Source organism: Rhododendron vialii, chromosome 1a, assembly GCF_030253575.1.
Source record: "Rhododendron vialii isolate Sample 1 chromosome 1a, ASM3025357v1".
Taxonomy (NCBI): Eukaryota; Viridiplantae; Streptophyta; class Magnoliopsida; order Ericales; family Ericaceae; genus Rhododendron; species Rhododendron vialii.
In genome coordinates, this window is record NC_080557.1 from 2359183 (window position 1) to 2380724 (window position 21542).

Sequence of the window (21542 nt, forward strand, 5' to 3'; positions counted from 1 at the left end):
TTTCAGAGCACGAATTTAGCACACAGTTCCTTTACCAACCTTTTGCTCAACCTACGGATCTTGAACTCATGCAGTATTCATCAGGCCAGCAGATATCATATTCACTACTCATGTAGTTTGTTATATATGAGAACGAGAAATCGTTGGAGCATACATACCTTGGTTCCAAGCATAAGGGTTCAAATAAAGAGTCTCCTCGTCTTTCTCAATGTGAAAAGGTCCAAGTTCTTCAACCATATCCCATAGGCAATTGATGAACATCCAGGCCCTAAAGAAACACTCATGGGATAACCAAACTATTTTCATAAAAATAAGTACTCTCTTAATCGTCAACAGGAATGGAAGAGGAGATCAAAAAAATTAGACAACCAGACACGAAGTGGGTACAAACACAAAGTAGGTTAGGATCAAAGAGAGAGAACAAGACACAGGATATATATTGGAAAACATTGGCTTGATTTTTTGCAACGGAGAGAACCCTCCTTTTATAGGCATAAGGAGGGAAAACTTAAATCATTACACAGAACACTAATAATACTACTTTACTGTTCACAGCTTAGATTATCATACAAATTACATCATGTCAATAGTATGACACTTTACTTTCTCTGCTAGCATTTATTCCTTATGTACTATTGGTAATAATCTATACTACAAGACAACAGACCATTAATACTACTACTTATCCAAACAGTACAAAACAGTACATACCAATAATACAAACAGTACACATCAACAATACATACCAATAATACAAACAGTACACACCAATTATTTCACCACCTCCCGAAAAGGATGACATGTCACTCTGGTAGACGTTATAGGTGTTATAGGTATGTGGACATACTAAGATGTTATAGGTGGACACAATAGATACAAGTTTATGAATATTTGAGCACTATATACAAAAAATATGCAACAAGCCTTGTTCTAGCTTAGTTATGTTTTGTTTCTGTCGGTATTTCTTTTCTTTGGGTAAGGTAAAATTTTATAACACCGAGAAAACTCAACCAAAACAACCAGTGCACTTACGAAACTCCTAACTCCTAAGGCAACCTCCAAACAAAAAATAACCCTCAAAAAGAGAGAGGACCAAGACGAGCCTTATGCTAAACAAAAAACACCCAACAGCCCAAGAATACAACAGGGCTGTTCAAACACTCCAAACTGATCACACAGTCTTCAAGTAGGTGAGAACATAGCAGAGGGAAGATTCCACAGGACACATAATCTTTGATTTCTGGCACTGCTCTTGACCGTTCTCCACAAACTCAAACAGCCCCTCACATCAGCTCTCTAATCACCTGCACAAGCATCAGAGCATCCTTTCGAGTGTTCTGAAACACTCTAGCATTTCGCTCCAGCTAAATATGATACAGAGAAGCAGCCAAGACCAACTTGTACATAGAGTGCTGCAAAGCATTCCCAGTCATATGATGTCTAGCCCAAAGAACCTCTTGATTCAACCTTATCAGACCTCTAGGATAACCACAGAGACGCAGCAGTTCCCCCACGATGTAATATGAGTAGGGGCACATATTAAAGATAAGAGAATGACTTTCAGAAGCAGCATTACGAAGCGCACACAAATCATTATTAACTAAGCCCCAACTTTGTAGTCTATCTTTAGTTGACAGTCTGCCTTGAACAGCCAACCACTGGATTATAGCCCAACTAGGGCATGAGCTTTGAACCAAATCACCTTCCACCAAGGAACATCAGGCTTGACCACTCTGCAGATTGCCTCCCAAGCAGATTCAATGGAAAACCCTTCAGCATTCAAACTCCAAATCACAGAATCTGCATGATTAGAGTTACGAACCAAAGAACTAGGAGTGTTGTCCATAATTTCTTTTAGGCTTAGTCAACACATCTCATGAATGCATGCTTTTCGCTAATTGATTCCGAAATGGAAAAATTTTCAAGTCCGAGTAGGGGAGCATGTACAGCTACTTTCAGGAAATTTTTTGGACAAAACCAGGATTAGGGGTGATCAATGAGCCGATTGAGCCAAGCAAGGGGTTGATCAAGTTGGGTTTGAAAGCTTAGCAAGCTTCAAAAATGTGTTCAAGCTTAGCTAGTTTATGGGACGAGAGCCGATCTCAAAAGGACTAGAGGTGATAAATGAGCCGAGTAGTTGCTTATTCGAGCTCGGTTTGAACCTCTAACGAGCTTCAAAAAGTGAAAGCTTTACTCTCCAAGAGTGCAATCATTTCAATTCTAAGAACCTAATATAAATCTCTAGAACTCTATACAAAATTGGAATTAGCTTACTGGTTAACAGTTAGGGGCGAAGGATCGAAGGTTAAGAGAGACCTCTTCGCCGGGGACGTTCCTTCGTCGGACTGAACAATTTATAGTCCGTACTTTGATAAAATGGGTTTGATACAGTGTGCCCAAATTTATTTTCATAAAAACAATTTCATATAAATCATCCCTGATTATGCATCAATCAGTATTTGATTAATATGATATTCAACACGATTTACCCTCTTGACGAGCTCTAAAACATGAACCCTTTCGATCATCGAGATAAATCGGAATGCGATCACAATTTCACGAATTCGGGTCGCAGTTCCTATAGAGAATTTCCGACCTCGTTTCAATAATCACTATCTACGTCGTTTGTAAAAGGGGCTTGATACAGTGTGGCCAAATTCATTTTCGCAAAAACAAATTCACCTCTATCGCATTCGACAATACATCAAATGGAATTCGATTCAAATTATCTTTATCAGTGTTTTTGTTCTTAAAAATATCTACATTGTGAAGGAAGAGATAAATAGAAATGAGCTCACAATTTGACTAATACACGTTTTAAAGGACTTCTCAATATGCGAAGTTCCAATGAGTACGGACGACGTGGTTTTGTGAGAAAGCTCTCGCGTTCAGAAAGAACGACGTTATTGACAAACACGCTTTCATCATAAAATAGGACAAGGAGCAAAAGATCGCGGCCAGTAAATTAGAAGGCGTGGTTGAAAAACACGCTTTCCTCATAAACTTACAAAACCAAGTACGCGTTTGGTTAATTAGCCGGGTAGGAGCATCCACCGTCGTCGTCCCATGGTACTCACTGATGAGAGACTCGAAACACAACCCCTCATTCTCTCTCTCTCTCTCTCTCTCTCTCTCTCTCTCTCTCTCCCCTCAACACCATCCAAAACCTCGACTTCAAACCCGCAGAATACTACGAGCCGATCAAGGAGATCTACAAGGGCCGGAATTGCATTGGGATTTGTGACTAACAAATTGAACGTTTTTGATATCGTTAAGTGCAGTGGTGGAAACCCCGTCACCGTGATCTCCCGCAGTTCGATCCTCTTCGGTTTCTCAAAAGCTTTAGAGACACCAATATCGGTTCTCTCTCTCTCTCTCTACCTACTTTTTGACTGTTACTTGATAACTTCGGTGAAGACTGAGCTTTGTTTGTTTAGTGAGAGAAAAAAAGGGGAAATTGGGGGAAAGAAAAATAAGAAAATGCTTAGTTTGAATATTTTAGGGTGGTTTGGACACTACTATGGTAGATTGGCCGATGCAGTAGTTAAGAACAGCGAAATGGCTGCGGCAGGTGGTAACAATTAAGAGAAGGGGAGGGATAGAAATTGACTCTAAAGGCTTTAGTTTGAAAGGGACATGATCTGGTAGTTAGGAAAAGCGATATGGTTAGTGGGTAGCACTACGGCCACTACCCTCTAAGGAGTGTCTAATGAGTGCGAGTACGATACCAGTCGTGCCCCTAAGATTTCTCTCTCTCTCTCTTTCTCTCTCTCTCTCTCTCTCTCTCTCTCTCTCTCTCTCTCTCTCTCTCTCCATATTATATTTCAGTGAATCTCCATTCACAAGCTGGCGTCAATCCTTGCAAACTGATTCTGACCTTACATTTTCAGGTGTGCAAAAGCTCAAGCTTTATCCCAATTGTATACGTTTCTGGCCTCACTTATCTGTATAGCTTTTCCGTGGGCGTCAAAACTTATTAATTTGATCATCTTTTGTAAACATTGTTACGGCTTGTTAGTGTGAATTTCGAGAATTGAGTTTTTTTTTTTTTTTTTTTCATGTGCCTGTGCGTATGCTTTTAGAGTTATGTCAATAGGCATGTAATTGTGTCTCCTATTTACATAACTGTAAACCTTTTGGTTAAGCCAGAGGCTAACTTTGTTTACATTGCTTTGGCTATTGTTGAATCCTTTATTTTGTGTTTGAGCATAAGAAACTGTTTTTGATATTTTCAAACCTTGTGGTGCATCAGTAGGTAATACTTCCTGTATGCCAGTGCCATTGCACTTGCTAGACTAGAGTTTCCAATCTAGTGCTGGTCTCTTCAATTCTTTTTGATAAATTAGTCGAAGAGATATTAGATTTTGGTGATGTGCTTGTACTGTTTGTTGCAGCTACTTAGGCCACAGGAGACCAATCCACAGCTTAGAAGCACACCTTATGGCAGGCAATTGCAGATTTTACTGATGGACAAGCCAGTATACACAGGTAAAATGCAGTGGGCTTATCTTGGCGGAGCCATGTTGGTACAATTGACCGTAGTGATTTGGTAAATTTTGGATTCCACCACTAAAATTTTGAAAAATATAGTTCTTTGTTGTGGTTTTAGTTTTTCCTGTCATTTTCCCCTTTATGATATGCATTTTTGCCCTTCGGATGGTAACTTTCCTCACCTGGAAAATAGTGAAAAGTTGCGTGTACATTTATAGATTAAGTTTCAGCACCATTGAATGAAAATTCTCACTGTGCCCTTGCTTGTGCACTTATTTAACTTTTATTTGTCGTGAATTTGTAACCTTCATGAGACTAGGTGAATGCTTCTATATATTCTCTGTGTTGGTTGCATGGATAGCCCCTTCTCATTTTTTTGGTGTAACATTGTCTACACAGACTCGAACTCTTTATTTTATTTCACATTATCATTGTAGAGAAATGTTTTACCGTGAGGTGAAGGTGGGAACTTTATCGATGGTTATTTGGTTTTAGCGTCGATCCTCTTTCTTCAAGATTTCAAGTCCAATAGCTATCCTTTTTGATATAGCAAAGAGAAGCACAAGTACTGTTGTTTTGGCTGTTCTTCTGTGCCATGTTTGGGGGGAAAGGAACTGCAGAATTTTTAAAGGCTATGGGAGTACTGTTCAACAATTGGAAACCAAGGTGAAAACTGATATCCAAGTGTGTGTGAGCTCCTGGAGAAGGATTAAAAAGTCAGGATCTAACATTGCTCTGTGTTCCTTGTGGAATGTCCCAGTTAGGGTTTTTGACAATATGTAATTTTGTTGATAGTTGTCGTTTTGTCCTTTATTCATGATGTTCTAGTCTCAAGCTTTGCATGATTCTGGTCTATATGATTCTGTTTGACAGGGGTATGCCCCTGAATTGTGTAATGTGGGTTTTCTAATAAATTTTACCTTACCCCCCCCCCCCCCCCCCCCCCCCAAAAAAAAAAAAAAAGAAAAAGAAAAAGAAGCACTAGTACTGTTACACTATTGTAATGTTTTTAGAGTTGGTAGTTCAAGTGCCCAGAGTGTGGTATCCTCAATAATATGATGAGCATATTTCCTGTTTGTAGCTGGATGCATACAGCAAGCCTGCACCGCGAAACCGTTTTATTTTGCTTACCTGCGCCACTAACGTATGTTGCATTTTGAGATTTTGTTTCCAGTCTTCAATCCATTTGAAAGGAAGTGTATTTCCTCATCGTGATAATCGCAACGCCATATTGATCTCACCGTTTAGCTTTTGCTTTTTATCTTTTTGTTCCCATCTTTTTTGGTTAATTTGTTTATTGCTTCGATGTTCACCTTTCTTTTAGGGAACACATACATCATACTTGACTTGTGGTATACCTGCTAGTTGCCCTTGTTTTGCTGATTTTTTTCTTTTCCTGGGAATGGGCTTGGACCTGTGAGGTGTTGATTGAAATATATCTTCTTTCCCGTGCATAAACTGTCCTTGCAGACACTTTTCTGCATTGCAAATTTTCTCAACTTTGGTTTTAGATTTGTGTTGGTAGCTAGGGTTCAGAGCCTCTGAACCTGTGAAAGTGATGGGAAGGTTTTTTTTCCAGAACATCAAAGTGATGGAATGTTTTTTTTAACTTCAAATTGATGGAAAGTTGTGTTTTTGGTTTTTGTAGGTAGCATTTTCTGCAGTACACACAAGGCCTGTTAAACAAAACTATGAGAGATTAATCCAGTGTGATAAGCGTCTCAATCTTGTTAGCCAGCAGCCTGATTTGGTTCTTGATTCACCATATTTTGACGTTCAAGCCTCTGCCAAAGGATCTCCCACCTCCAGCTTGGATGACATGGAATCAACCCCAGCAGCTCAATCTTCCTCTAAGATTGGACAGAATTCTGCTGGTTTAGTGCCAGAGCATTTGTTGCCACAAGCTCCTTCTCCTAGCTCAGGTACAAAATTGAACTCTATATTCTTATCTAATTCGTTGAAACTCGAGTTTTTTAAATGTTGCATTTGTGGTTGGCATTAATTTAGTTCCAACTCCAACGTATGATTAGCTGTTGTGTGTCATGGAAGAAAACTGAGTACCTACCTATCTTCGTATTAGCCATATGTAGAAACTATAAAACATGTGTTGCCAAAAAAGTGAATCCGTGAGTATTTACTTTGAGCTATTTCTTAGACAATAGTTTTTACCATTGCATCTGACTGAAAAGTCTTGAATGAACTCTTTTTTTTAGATGTAAAATATCATTAAAAGGTGCAAAAGAGACGCAACATCTATATTCTCATATACTTGTGTTCCTATCGTTGGGATTACACCATGGGATATATAATTTATTATCCAATTTTGGAATACGTTACAGCTCAAGACAATAACTAAGCCCTCCCATAAACAACGAAAGAACAAAGATTGAAGAAAGAATCTCTCAAGCAAAAAATGAAAAACTAGTAATGTTCCCGAGTTCATTTTAAATTTCCTCAAGTTCATGATACAAGTTCCAGATATGTGGCTAAGTCGCATGCCTGCATGTATTATAATTGTTCATCAATGGTAGAGTGGAATATTCATGTTGTTTAGATGCTGATGTTTAAACTATCACGTTCTTAAGGTTCATGGTTTTGAAGAAAGTAATCCGCATAGCCAGGCTAATTTGCACTCTTCCATTAACAATTTAACACAAGTACTGTTTCTATTGATGACGGATTTTTACCCGTATCTGATTTTCAGTGATGGATTTGCGTGCAATAGAGGGTAATGAAAGTCGTGGAGGAAACGGTCTTCAGGCGCAATAGTCTATGTCGACGAGCGATCTTGTGAATCACATTGGACACAAAATTCCAGAATGAATGAGTTCCGGAAACGCATCTGGATTTAAGGAAACAATAGAATGTCAGGACATGCTGGAGAACATTGCTCAAATCCTTCTGGGTTGATACACAGTGTCCAGCAGCATCTGATGAGAAGAAACTCATGTCGAGAGTCAACTCCCTGTGCTGCCTCCTTCAGGATCCCACTGCGGGCCCCAGTATGAAGTTTGGCGCTGAAACTCAACTTGAAGGAGTTGATCATGGAATGGAGATTCGAGGGAACCATGTTACTGAGTCAATAGGGGATCTTCCCAGCTGCAACCAAGGACTAGGTATGTCAAGGAAGGATTCGATTGGCGATTTTCTGCTTGATATACCCCGAATATCATCGCTGCAAAAGTTCTTGTTCGACATATTGGAATATGGAGAAAACTAAGCTGACAGTGGATTTTATTACTCCTTCAGTCTCATTTCGTTATTCTATTTTTCAAAATCATACTTTTAATCACATCAACAAATATTTCCGAGAATAATTTCTGAAAATGCAAAGACAAAATGTGACGGAGGAAGTATTTAACATTTCAAAATGTATAGAGAATTGAGCTATTGAGATTCTAAGTCTCTTGTTTGTCACCCAGTATTTGGACATGGAGGAGTTTCTGGGGTTCGAAGAACATGTATTGATGAAGAATCCTGTTAAAACTGCTTGTACAAGGATAGGTGTTCTAGATCCATTCTACAGATAAGTTGATTGTTTTTAACATTAATGGTATTATTATTATCACTTGTGATCCTTAAGCCCATAAAGTGCTTGTTACATACCTATCTTTACTTAATCATGTTAGAAAGTTTATACACGTTGGCCCTGTTTCCTAACAGTGGGCTTTTGGGACTACTGGTAGCTTAACATGGTATCAAAGCAATAGTTGGGAGAGATCTTGGGTTCAACGTGGCTCTGTTTTGCAATATTTGTTTCCCGTTAGCATTCTGCTTCTTCCTCTCGTATTCTGTGTGAGCTTTATCTATAAAATTTCCCATAACTTGACATTCGTTGTTGGAAGCTTAAGCTTTTGGAGTACTGAAAACTTAACAAATCATTCACGTGCTAGTCCTCATGCATGGAAATGCTCTCTGATTCATGATATAAGATCTCCACTGAACATTATTTTTGCTGTGATTGAAGATCGCGACCTGCCACAGGGCCTGAAAATGAGCAAATTGCACTCAGCAGGTGCCCCAACTGCTGACAAGCCATCTCCTAATTTTATTCCAGACGAGAACTTGGTCCTTAACTGCAAAAAGCACAGTTTTAAGGAGGCCTCTTTCATGGTAGTGATGAAACCCAGATTCAGATCACCCCAAGAGGGGATAGGGAGGTCGACAAACCCAAACTCTGCCACACTGTCACTATGAGTAATTTTTCAGTTGTCTTAGGGCACGCCACATGATACCCAACACCCTCCACCAAACGTTCATGTGAGATCCACATGCCCGACATGAACAATGTGTGGTGGAGTTGGGGCACCTAATAATTTTTTCGTCACCAATACCACTTGAGGACCCAAGGGCTGGTGATGGAGGAGTTTGAACAAACAAAGCTTTTGTCACCTACAATTCAAAATATTCACAGATTATCCCTAAATCAAACGAGCAGCTCCTTTATATACAAAAGTGAGATAAAACTGAATCATAGATCATCTACTGTACAGAAAGAAAATCAACCTAATCTCCCACCATCATGAAATGTTATCTTGAATAATGTTTTGAAGTTATATGTTGATATATAATATCTACACTTGGTTTCTTCCATCATGTCCATATCTTCATTTTCGCAAAAGATCAGGAAGTAGGCTGCGAATGAATGGTGGTATCAGGTAACATGGCTACTGTCACTACAAAGTATTCACAGCCAACCGGGAGACCGTAAGGGTTTGAAGTTGATCCTGAATTCAAGGACAACCGACTGGGTCCCGAGTCGGAGGTCACAGGGAAAAAAGCTAGTTGATCTGAAGTCTGATGTGGTGGCAGCTTCACAGTCTGTCGTTCAATATGCACGATAAGCCCAACAATGTAGCTAGGCCTGTTTGGGAGATTGTCCAAAAACAAGGCCACGGATTCAGCAGAGAGATAGTAGTTAGGGCAGTTACGATTGATCGCCTCATAATGGCCAGAAGAGTTGAGGACAAATGCGGCAATTTCGTGGACTTCCAAGCGCCCAAAAGAAATTTTCTCCTTGTTTGCCTGCGACATGATCAAGAAGCGTTCAGAGAAAAATATAAAGAGGAAAACTGCATAATAGTGTACATGACAAAAGTGTTCTATAAGATATTTGAACTCATAGGAATCATTTGAGAAGGATTATGTTAATGAGGGCGCTAAGAGCATTTGTTAATATGGTTTAAAATAATTGCACATTCCAAGGAAAGTTTGGGTTGTAAAGAATGGACATGAACGCTTGCATATGAGACACTGAAAAGAAGAAAAAAAATACAGAATGCACAACTATTTAAAGCAAAAACCAATGAACTTGGGTCACGTGTTAAGAAGACCCTTTTAAGGAAATATCTAAACCACTTTGCTCCCAATACTCACAATCTTTCATTGGTTGAATCAAACCAACTGGGCAGTGAACGAGTCTTCCCTTTAAATTCATCTCTTTTTGAAATGATCTATAGACGACCTTAAAAAGAAGGAAAGGAACCACAGCAGTAACACAATTGGGTACCATCTCGGATTCAACTGAGACAATTTTTCAGAACAGATGCAGAGAGTAAATTTTGCACTCACTCCTAAACAACTACTCGTGAAATATAGTTAAAGGTTTTCACCTATTCTGCATTTGGTGTCCCAAACCGCTTTTGGCACGTGAGCCACAAAAAAGATACAAATAATCATGAATGGTTGAAATTTATATCTTGGACTGGCAACCATCCTGATCTGTTTGTTAGCTGGGTATTATACGGTAAAGAAAGTTATTCCATCAAAAACCAAGATTCACCAGGCTTTGGTTATCTGACAAGAGTACGAAACTATTACAAGTGAAGTATCCGAACATTGTTAAACTAATTGAAAAACTTACCTGCTTCTCCAGTTGAAGCTTTAAGAACAAAGTATTGAAACTCTCTTTCTTTACTTCCAACTCCTTTTTCAGTTGCTCTTGTGTAGCTTCGGCCTTTGAATTCCTATCAAGCAGCTCCGCACGGTGCCTTGACAAAACACCAACTTTATCAGCAAGCACCCGGATACATTCTCGAAACTCAGCAGCACCGTCATCTTCTTTATCATTACCAGAACTGAAAATATCATCACCCCAGAAAAGCAATCACATCCACGTCATTTCATTGTAATTAACTAGACATATAAAACTGGTTCCATCAATATCTCAACACAATAAGACTACTTAGATATGTTTATACCGGGCAGTCTCCAGTATACAAATTATCTTCACATCAGCTTTTCCTGTTTGATGACAAATAAACTCAACTACTACCTCATCCCAAGTAAAGGGACTGCAGTGCATTGGATGAGACAATAGTGCTGCTGTTTTAAGCTAACTGAAACAACAGGGAAAGAGAATAAAGAACCAGTGAACCCTAGAGGAAATCACCATCCGGAGCCATTTTATGCGATATACTTGCGTGGGCCACGGAGTGATGGGACATTGGGTTCAGGCAGTCGCTTCAGGATTGGGGGATGGAGTAGCTTGATGGACTGCTTGTGTGCCTTTATGGAATATATGAGGCATTGGGCAGGGAAATTCGTACTAAGAAAGAAGCTTGCTAGGTGAGTGTCCAACTAAACATGTTAGACACGGATCCCATACACTTGTATCTTGACATTGGAACACATATTCAGAAAAGCAGTTGTATGTTTTAAAGTAGATCACCAACAAAGCAGCTCGTAATTTCGAACCTGACTCATGCAATCAAGTACCAATGTCATGCCTTCGAGAAACCAAAAATTAGGATGGCATGACCTGAATCCTGATGCATTGGTTCAAGCATGTAACTAAGTATGGGAAATAACGTCATGCATCTAATGCTAAATATTATGCACGGAATGAAACAAATTTACTGAAAAAGATGAATAAAAACGGGGAAAACATGCCAGATGACAAACTATGGCAACTTACTTGGCCAAAGAATGAGCTAGAGCACGCAAGGACTCAGCAAATCCGCCCACCCCACCTGAAGAAACACAGCTCCTTAATCTTTCAAAAAGGCTACGCATCTTTACTGCTGACGCACGCAATGCACTATACTCTGAGGCTCTTCTATCGGCTGCACAAAGATGAGTTTGGGCTTCCTCTCTTGCTTCATGTAGACAATTCTCTAAGTGAGCACAGTTCATCTGTGGTAAGACGCACACAGTGTTAAAGTGAAGAAAAGCAATCTTCCCCTTAAAGGATAGTCTAACCAAGTGGTCACACTGAATCAGGATTTTTACTGTTCAAAACTACATGACTTGAAACTCATGTCAGATGCACAGACGTAGAAGAAATTTGCTAGCCCTCTATTACATGCTGAAAACAGAGAATCCAGGAAGCCACATAATTACTAAAGTGTAGACAAGCAAAATCTAATTCGCTGTCCAACTAAGTGGTCACCCCCAACAAGGATTTCATGGTTTAAAACGATAAAACTTGAACCTCATTTCAGATGCACAAAAACAGAATACATTTGCTTACCCTAGTAAATGCTGAAAATTGAATTTCCTCATCAGCAGTTGAAACCTAGTTAGAGTGGCAAAAGGAGCCACACCCCGACTCCCCCATGGCACAACAATAATGATAACGACGACGACGATGCTATTGGCGGTAATAATCGAATAACAGGTATGATGAAAGTACAACAACAGACGTAATAGCGGATAGATGTATCGCTAATATCCCTAGTCAGCATGCAGACTGAGCAACCTGATCTATTTTGCAGTTCAAATAAGCAACCAGGTAGGACTAAACCTAGCACATTTCAGCAAAGCCATGCCAAAGAGTGTTGAGTTCCCTTTCGATGCATGGAACTGCAGCTCTCTCGGCCATTTAGCCACTCAAGACAACTATCAACAAAGAGCTCCAAGGATTGAGGTCATCTAATCATCAATGCAATCCTGATGCAGCTGCTCACTGAAAGGTCTAACTTCTTGTTTCTAGGAATAAAGAAGGAGCTTTGTTGCAGTAAATAATACTATACCCCTTCATTTAGTTGGTGCCATACCGACTTCAACTATGAACTTAATCTGCTTCTAGGTTGAAAGAGAGAAGAGAAAGGGAAAAAAACAAAGGTTCTGAAATTGAAACTCAATTCTTCATATAGTTTCTCAAAGTGATAAGATGAAAAAAGATATACAGTTGTAACAGTTCAACCACAAATACCTGAGATTCATCCAGAAGCTTACGGCTGATTTCCAGCTCCCTTTCAAGCTTGGCAGCCTCCTCCACTAGGGTTTTCAGCTTGGTTTCAGTCTCACTCAATATACTCGACTTTTCTGCAACTTCATTCTGCAATTCCACCACAAGATCGCTACTAGCTTTAGAATCTAAACCCCTTTCAGCAATTGTTTCAGCTGGTGAATTATTTAGCGTTTGAGTCATGCTCTCAGTGTAACTGGTTGCCACAGTATCTTTCCCATCTTTCTCATTATCCTGAACCTCATCACGAGGTAGTTCCAGCATTGATGAATCCAGTTGAGGATTTTGCACTGAAGACGAGTCTGTCATATTCTCATCCAATCCTTCAGAAGGTTTGCTAATCTGTTTAGGGAAAAAACCTAATTTTAAATTCAAAGAAGTAGAGGCACAAGAAACCTCATCCATGTGTTCACCGCAGATTTCTGATTTGCTATCACCAGTCTTCACATTTGATAGGTCAAAGTTTTTATCAACTGGAATCCTATTTCCATGTGAATATTGATCGGACAACCTCTGCTCCAATTCTTGAATCCGTTTTTCATACGACCCACACTGCATTTGCTTAATCTTTAGCATAGATTGCAGGTGTTTCCCGTATTCGTCCTTCAAATGCAAGGCTTCGGCAGTCTTTTCTGCTGCATTTTTCAACAAACTGTCCACTTTACTATCATCAAGCGATTCGTATTCAACTTCAGGGCTGAAGGAACAAATTAGGGCTATAGCTGAAGCGAGTTCGGCTTTCAGTTTTGCATTCTCAACTTCCAACTTGCTAGTTCCAGCAATCTCTATCAACTCAGAGCCGTCAAGGAGCTCCTCCTTCTCATATTTCTCAAGGGAGTCAATGGCATTTTCTTCAATTTCAGCTGAATGAGAGCTACTGGATGGAGAAAACGAACCCCTTGAACTACCGTGCTTCTCGCTCTTTGACAATAGTCCTACCAAATGTTCAGGAGCATAACGGTCTATATCTGATATGTCAATGTCAAGCAAGTTAGTGTCAAAAGGAGTTATATTGACATCACACTGGTTAGGAGTATCATTTAATCCCATTGAAGCAAAAATATCCCTTGGTATAAATGAACTATTTGCTTTCAGAAACTCCTCACGCCTCCTGACCTCAGCCTCTCTCCTTGTTGCAAGCTTTTCAGCCAACTGCCCAGCCATACCCATGTAGAGCTTCATTGAAGCCTTTCTTCTCACTACTTCTGCAAGGCATGCCCTGTAGGCGGGGCCAATCCCACGGACAACCTTCAAGTATTCAAATTGATCATTTTGCCGCTTCATGGCTTCCGTGAAAACAGAAAACTTGTACCGTGCATCTTTGATGGTGTATTGAATAAATGCTATCTTTTGCATGTAATTATGCACAAAATTGTTCATTTTGGTTTTCTTATCCTTGCAGATATCAAGTAAATTGGAAATTGCACGGTCACAAGCCTGCATTGTAGGAAGGTAGTTTTTGTCATGGCCATCATACATAGGACCCAAGGCTGAAACTGCATCGTGAGGACGGAGGGAAGAGGACAACTGACTGGTAACACAGTCATCCACAAGTTTCTTCACCGTATTTACATCTTTGCTGCACAAATGCGAATAACATCTTGGTGATTTAAACAGATGGCATTCCCCAAATAAACAACCGTTTGAACATGTGAAAGCAAAACAAATATATGCATACAAACATAAACGTACCAAAACTTGAGTAGCCTCAATATTTACAAGTGACATCCAGATATGTTCACAGTTCAAACAAGCTAAAAGCAAATTACCACCCCCACCTTTTCGTACAAATATTTTACTGTCAGTGTTTGCAAATTATGCTTCCTTCAATTAATTTTTCTTTCTTTTGTTGGCAAATCTTTGACAAAGTCAAAATTATGGATGTACCTCCCACCTAAAAGTATAAGAAGATGTCCGCTCCTCTACTTCCTTTTGGTCTGCAAAATGTGGGTAAAAAAGCGTTTTGCCTCTCTCCCAACTGAGTTCGTTTAAGAGAACCCCAAAGGCCAAACCGAACCAGATGGAAAAAATGACGAATTAAGAGTAAAGAAAACCTATCACCTCTAAAAAGAGAGAATTTCAACAGTAGGCCCCAACAAAGACATGAACAAACCCAATAAGATATGGTTGTGCATTCATTCTGTTGGCAATTACCGTATATAGCTTGCACCATAACAAAAAATATCTGATTCAATGGACTAAAAACTCAACTTGAGTAACTACCAAAATAAGGAGCAAAAAGCTTAACAGGCATTCATAGATGTCCACGAGGGAATAACTAAATCCACCCCTACGAGCAAAAGGTAAAATTACATGAGTCACATGCCTTTACACTAACTGGCTTGTGAACATAAGCAAAAAATGGATGAGAACACCAGTTAACCCATACCACTACAAATCAATCAAGCCACATCAGATTCAACATGACCAGTGGACTTAACCAGGTTAAATTTCCAAAAAAAGTCAGAAAGTTATAGGATATGCAGAGCAAAATCACTTCAAAAGAAACAAACAACAGGAATTCCAAGGCCTAAATAAAAATTATGGAAAGAGAGGGCACCTCAAAGCTTGCATTATACTTTTTTGTTCGCTAACATATCGCTGGTGCTCCTTAATTGCCAGTTCCAAGTCCCTGACAAGATAGGAAGCTTTGCTAGTAAACAACTGCTCAGCACTCCGCTTTAGCTCTCCAAACTCCTGTTTAAACTCCGAAACCTTATTCTCAAATTGCCTGTGGGAACTGCTACAATCCTCCACCACCTTTCGCAAGTTCTCTTCCTTCACAAAATCAAGTAAGCACTTTCGCATAGCTGTTTGCAAAGCAGGGAGAAGTTCGCAACATTTTAACTTCTCAATATCTCTACCGAAATTCCCTATCAGATTGGAATGGCTACGAAACTGCTGCGAGTAACACTTGATGAAATCTGTGTAGTTCTGGTGAATCATTTTGTAGAAATGGTCCAAATTACCCCTGGCAATCTCCAACGCTCTCTCTTGCACCTTCTGCTCCCTCAACAACCTCTCACAATGCTCAAATTTCGTTTGGGTGCGGCTGTAAATTGCAAGCCCATACTGGTAATGGTACCTAAATTGCCTCTCATAAGAAGGCAATGCTTTGAGGGCAGGGTCCAAGGCATCATCCAAAGGGTGGGGGTTATGGGAGGAGGAAGGTGATGGTGGGTCCGGAATTTCGACTATTTCAACTTGCTCCGATGCAGGAGGCACAGAATTAGTTCGCATTCTTCCTCTATTGAACAAGAATACCTCTCCCTCATTGGATGGTAATTTATAGAACGAAAGAGGGCGCTGAGGATCCAGCTTCATGTCCAAGAATAAGAGCAGTTGGTCATTTAAGTGAATCCCAGAAACAGATTCTAGGCATCTCTGGATCTCCTCAACTAGGGAATATTCGTCACATTCTAGTTCAAACGAATGCCCGTTTTCCGCAATATGAACCAGAAGTTTGCCCCTTTGCACCACACTTCCTGAAATACTTGAACTCATCTTATCCAAATGCAATTACCACGATCTTACAAAAAACACCAGTCTCCAAACACAAGAATATGCTATTCCAAGATTCTCTCGGCTAATCCCAAAGCATCATATAACAATCAAACTCAACAATGGGAAAAAAGAAAAGCTAATTCACCTATTCACATATGCCCTCACCCAAAAACCGAAATTTCTAACTCCAGAGCTTAGCACTTGACAAACCCCCGAATTATTTCCCACCCACAGTTGATATCAACAATAACAACTCAAATCCAAATAAACCCACCAAGGATAGCTTCCACAAGACTCTAATATTGCACTTGAATCCTCGATGAAACACCAAATATCGCAGGCCCTTCAATCAAATCAGCAAAAAAACAAAAAACAAAGTTTCCAACAGACCCACCAAAGAATTCTGAAAGAAACCCTAATTTCGACCGACCCACATGAGGAATCAGTAAAAATAGCCCAAATCTCAGCAAACCCACCAAGGATACCGTCCTCAAAACCCTAGCTTTGCCGCAAAAAAACCCTTGATTTCCCTCGATATAAAGTCAACTAATTCCTGCAATCAGACAATAAAGAAAACAACTTTTTACAAATACGCAAATCAGAACAACGAAGGGAATCCAAAAAATGCATAGGAAGCAATCGGTGACAGGAAGATAAGAGGAAGAAGGAGATTTACTTGGAATTGGGTGAGAACAAAATTAGCACGGAACCCTTTGTGTGTGAGTTTTATCATTGTCGATATGTATTATGTATGTGTATATATATATAATAGTTGAGATAAATGGGAGAATCTTTTATGCATAGAAAAAGAACCTTCTGCGTGAAGCAAGCAGCAGTAGAAGTCTGATGTTCTTCTTCTTCTTCTTCCACGCCGATATATAAAAAGTTGGAATTTGGTCTTCGGAAAGAATTTCGTGTTAGTATTTTGGAAAAAAACAAAAAACAGAACTCCTTTGATAAATTGGTTTTTTCAATAAGAAAACAAAAACCATGGAACTATTTTAAATCACATTTTAGAATTTGAAAGCTACTTTAAGTTGCGTGTAATTGGAAAAAGCTATTTAACACGAATATATAACCATAAAACTACCTTGTTTGCCGTGTTTTCAAAAAAATTATTTTTTTTTTTTTTGGAGAAAACAAGGTAGTGGTTTTAGATTTTGAAAGCTACTTTTAATTTGTGTATAATTGGAAAAAGTTATTTTAGGCCAAAATAAAACCGTAAAAACTACCTCGTTTGTCGTGTTTTCAAAAAAAGTATTTTTTTTGAGAAAACAAAGTAGTGGAAAGAGAGTCTGACTTTGTCAAATTTTCCTCAATAAACATGTTGCCGTTTCAAAAAAAGGCGAGTCTGACTTTATTTATTAGATTGTTTACTCACGATGAGAGCAATTAAAAAATAAACATATAAATTAAGCTTACAAAATGCAAATATATGATGCAAAAAGTTCTAGATTCCTTTAGTTCTAAATTTTGATCATAAATTTATAATTTCTAGATTCCTTTCATCAAGACAAATCGATAATCATAAACATCTTATTTAAAACAAATAAATGTAATTTTTATGTAATTTAAAAGCCCATTGGAATAATATATACTTACGTTGGAAGCCACAACAATCAAGAGAAATGAATTTTTGCCTCCTTTTTTACCGCTAAATTATTTTTTGTTCTTATTTATGTGAATTTATCATATTACTCTTTGATTTGGGTGAAAATGAACTATTGATTGTGTACCGCGTAGCACAAATTCGCAGTATTAAAGACAAAGAAAAAGGAGTGCGAATATAAAGAAAGAGTAAATGCACTATTATTTTAAATTTTGAACCGTGATTGCATGAAATAAAGAAAAAAATTCAACAAAAATATCAGGGTTTTGACTTTTTGAAGTCCTGTATTCAAGAAAAATTAAAAGGTCATATCTCCCATACAAAAAAAAAAAAAAAAAAGACAAAAAGACACACAGAAATGAGAAAATTTTATTTTAAATGATACCAAATACCAAATAGAACCTACCACGTATTATCAATCCGATGTTTAACAACAATTTTAAGATTATGATTTTCAAGGACTGGGGAACCTACTGGCCTTGGGATTAGCATGGGTGATGTCTGAGTCAAAACTACGTCGTTTTGTGCTTGGGAATGGTCCCCATTTTTTTTTTTTAAATGATTCCTACAAAAAAATGATTCAAATAGCTCATTCTTGTTAAAATATTTGTTAATTGGTTCTTACGAAAAAATTAACTAAATCCAATATTAGTAAGGGCTATTTCAGAATTCGTAAGAATTCGCACCTATGAAATCTAAACCAGCCCTTACCAATATTAGATTTAGCTAATTTTTCCGGAATCGATAAAAAAAAATTGAGAATAATTAATGGTTTGAATTATCTTTGAGGGCCCAAAATGGATCCCATTATTAGTTATTTAGTTTTGACATTATCATTTTCCAACTAAGTAACCCTTTACAATATAGTAGTTCTGAAATGAGTACTATGTTGTCTTTATCTTTAAAATAAAACAAAAGAAAATTAAAAAAGGATGCCAAACCAATTAATCCCTTCTTTATTGTCAGCTTTGTTTTGCCCAACAAGAAAAACAGATTTATTTATTTTACTGGACGGACGATCATCCCTATAGAATTTGAAATATCAAAAAATTTGTTTTGGTTTCTAAGAGATGGCCCCTCAAATTTCTCTCTTATATTGGATTCTTATTTGAAAGTTGACTTTGTATTGCATTGTCCATTTTTATTGGCCCACTGTACTAGTCCAATTTATGTCCCCTTGTAATAGTCCTTGATTAGCACTATTGGTACCGACAAGGTTGATACCGAAATCGTAGGGACAGTCGTATCGGGCTGTTTTCGGTCATCGGACAGCCGATTTGAGTCGTCTAAAAATTATAAAAAAAGAAACGAGGGGGCCCAGCGTGAGAATCAATAGCATCTAAGGTGTGTAGGATGCTTGATCTGAGCACCCATACGCATATGTACACGAAAAAGAGGTGCTCAAATCAAGCACCCTACACATCTCGGATGCCGTTGATTCCCACGAAGGGCCCCCTGATTTTTTTTTTTATAGAATTTTTGGACGACTCGATCGGCCGTCCGGATGCTGGAGACAGCCCAACGCAGCCGTCCCTACGATTTCAGTACCGACCCTGTTGGTACCAATATCATTTTCGGTCCTTGATTCTTCTAAGGGGAAATAAAACAACTAACGCAATTTAAGTCTACGCACACATCTTAAAAAAATATAACTTTGGACAAAATTATATACAAACCATACCGGTTGCATTTGGAACCGTTTGATACATGTGAACTCGTGTGCATCGAACAGTTCTGAATACAGTTGTGTTTTGAAGATGTGTGCATAACATTGCTCTAAACTAATCCAAGAAATAAAATGGTCGATCAAATGCATTAATGGATGCCCTAACAATTGTGCTTAGGCCCCGTTCCCGAAAGGGAAATAAGTTGACTTATTTTTTAAAAAGGCAATTTCAAGCTCAAAAATTATTTACAAATTATGTGCTTATGCAAATAATTTTTCTATCAATATGGATCTTGTTTGATAGATTTCATTGAGATATTTTATACGGTGCAAAAAAAATTGAAAAATCATTTTTCATTTATATTATTTTTGAGTTTGAAAATATAAAATAACTTTGAGGGCATTTAGGCCATTTGATCAACCAGAAAATGAGAAATGAAAAAAATTCTCATATTTTAGAGTGCCGAAAAACTGCAGTGTTCTAAAATAAGGTATTTTTCGCCGAGTACTCACTCCAAAATGCTTGACCAAGGCCACTAATTCTTACTCGGTGGGCATTACTCGACGACTAACGCCGAGCACTCGCTTTTTTTTTTGATCCACACCGAGTACTCGCTTCAAAATCATATTTCTGAAAAGGGTAAAGGCCGAAAAGTTGGACTATTATTGTCTAGTCTCTTTCAATAGTACTCCGTATTTTTCCAGCCTTTTGTTATTTTGTAGCAAGTGAATTGACACCTTTGTACTTTTCAAAAAAAAAAAAAATTTGACACCTTGTAGACCCTGTACACATGTGCAATTTGATCGGGTGGCCCATCATGATTGGGAGCCCAAATAGCCTCTACTTTCGTAATTGTCCGGGACGGTTGTTGAAAGTATTTCACAAGTATGCATTCTACAAATATTTTTATCTGTAAGAATATGTTTAATTATGAGAAAAATATGAACTGTTTGGAATAGTAACCGGAGAGGATATCATCCCTTTTGGTTAGTATACAATTTGGAATCTCTCATGTCCAAGTTTTGGACTGAGTTCAAATTCGAATCAAACAATATTGGTAAACTCAATGGTTCGAATTCGCTCAATTATTCTTCCCGTCCAAATTTAGACTGTTCAATTCAGACCAAATTAAGGACCGGAGAAGATTCGATTCCCTTCCCTTATGTTTTTGAATTAGCAAATAATAACCATAAGTTATTCAAAAAAAGGTTATTTTTCTTAGTTACTACTAATTGTTATGGACTTCTTAAAAAACCTCGTAAGCTAAAGCATTTTTTCCCTCAATCATGGGTTGAAGTATGATGAGAGATCGGCCGCTAACTCGTTAATTTGTATAAATATATACAATATTCATGATCAGGAATACTTGTAAAACAATGTCACATGTTACGTAACAAAAGACGCGTTATCTTTTTCAAACTATGTAAGCGAAGCCTTTTTTCAAATGAACAAACTGACTCGAGCACCATGCCTCCATCCATCTCTTTCTCACCAAGAAATAATTATGGTTTCGTACTATGCAAAAAAAAATTCATGCGCATGTATGATAAAACTATACGAAACTGTTTGTTTGACGGAACTAAAATGAATCGATATCAAATTTGATAAAATATGTTATCCCATTGAGTTTGAAGTAATGGAGTTAATAATACCACATCACGAATTGTGAGATTATTTATTGATGGGTATTTAATTCTTACAATGAAAATTTTAATCAAACACTAAATTCCTTAATTATTATGTTTTAATATGATATTCATATCCGGTCAAACAAATAAACAGACTATACGCGTGCATCGGGAATGGATGTATAGTTTTTACTTATATAGCAATAAATTCTTTGCAAGAAAATGTAGCTTTCCTTGATGTACTTTCAACACGTTTCAATAACTTGCAGCGACTCTAATTCTAAGTTGTTGACGCCAAGAAATAAAAGGGTGTGAAGAGGTGGCTTCCCACCTAGATACTGCTTCTCAATAACGACTTTGTATCATTAATCAACCATTAAACCCTGGTTAAGGATTGGGACTCAGGGTTAGACTCCCTCAAAAGATCTTAGGCTCGAAACCCATCACGTGCT

At 38.2% G+C, this 21542-nt stretch overlaps 1 protein-coding gene and 1 long non-coding RNA gene across 5 annotated transcripts; one reads left to right on the forward strand and one right to left on the reverse strand.

Moving 5' to 3' along the window:
- The first annotated feature begins 3061 nt into the window (after positions 1 to 3061).
- Positions 3062 to 8082, forward strand: LOC131304328 (uncharacterized). Of its 3 annotated transcripts, none has more exons than XR_009192375.1 (3): positions 3062 to 4549; positions 6140 to 6413; positions 7196 to 8082. It is a non-coding gene; the product is annotated as an uncharacterized LOC131304328 (long non-coding RNA). The 3 variants fall into 3 exon arrangements; XR_009192372.1 differs by having other exon boundaries at positions 3065 to 4488; XR_009192374.1 differs by lacking the exon at positions 3062 to 4549 and adding an exon at positions 4598 to 5207.
- Positions 8083 to 8858: 776 nt separating this feature from the next.
- LOC131304304 (autophagy-related protein 11) lies at positions 8859 to 17191 on the reverse strand. Of its 2 annotated transcripts, none has more exons than XM_058331518.1 (6): positions 17000 to 17191; positions 15243 to 16739; positions 12647 to 14261; positions 11408 to 11625; positions 10355 to 10568; positions 8859 to 9516 (listed from the first exon to the last, which is right to left on the reverse strand). In XM_058331518.1, exons 2-6 carry the CDS (start codon positions 16184 to 16186, stop codon positions 9115 to 9117), a joined length of 3393 nt encoding a protein of 1130 aa, XP_058187501.1. In that variant the 5' UTR covers positions 16187 to 16739; positions 17000 to 17191; the 3' UTR covers positions 8859 to 9114. The 2 variants fall into 2 exon arrangements, with proteins under 2 accessions (XP_058187501.1, XP_058187494.1); XM_058331511.1 differs by having other exon boundaries at positions 16863 to 17191.
- Between the last annotated feature and the right edge of the window lie 4351 nt (positions 17192 to 21542).

Coding starts and splice junctions, on each gene's coding strand:
- LOC131304304 (XM_058331518.1), bottom strand. CDS start 16,186: ATGAGTTCAAGTATTTCAGGAAGTGTGGTGCAAAGGGGCAAACTTCTG. Junction 14,262..15,242: donor AGTATAATGCAAGCTTTGAG/GTGCCCTCTCTT, acceptor GCATTTGTGCAG/CAAAGATGTAAATACGGTGA. Junction 10,569..11,407: donor CTAGCTCATTCTTTGGCCAA/GTAAGTTGCCAT, acceptor TGATATTTTCAG/TTCTGGTAATGATAAAGAAG.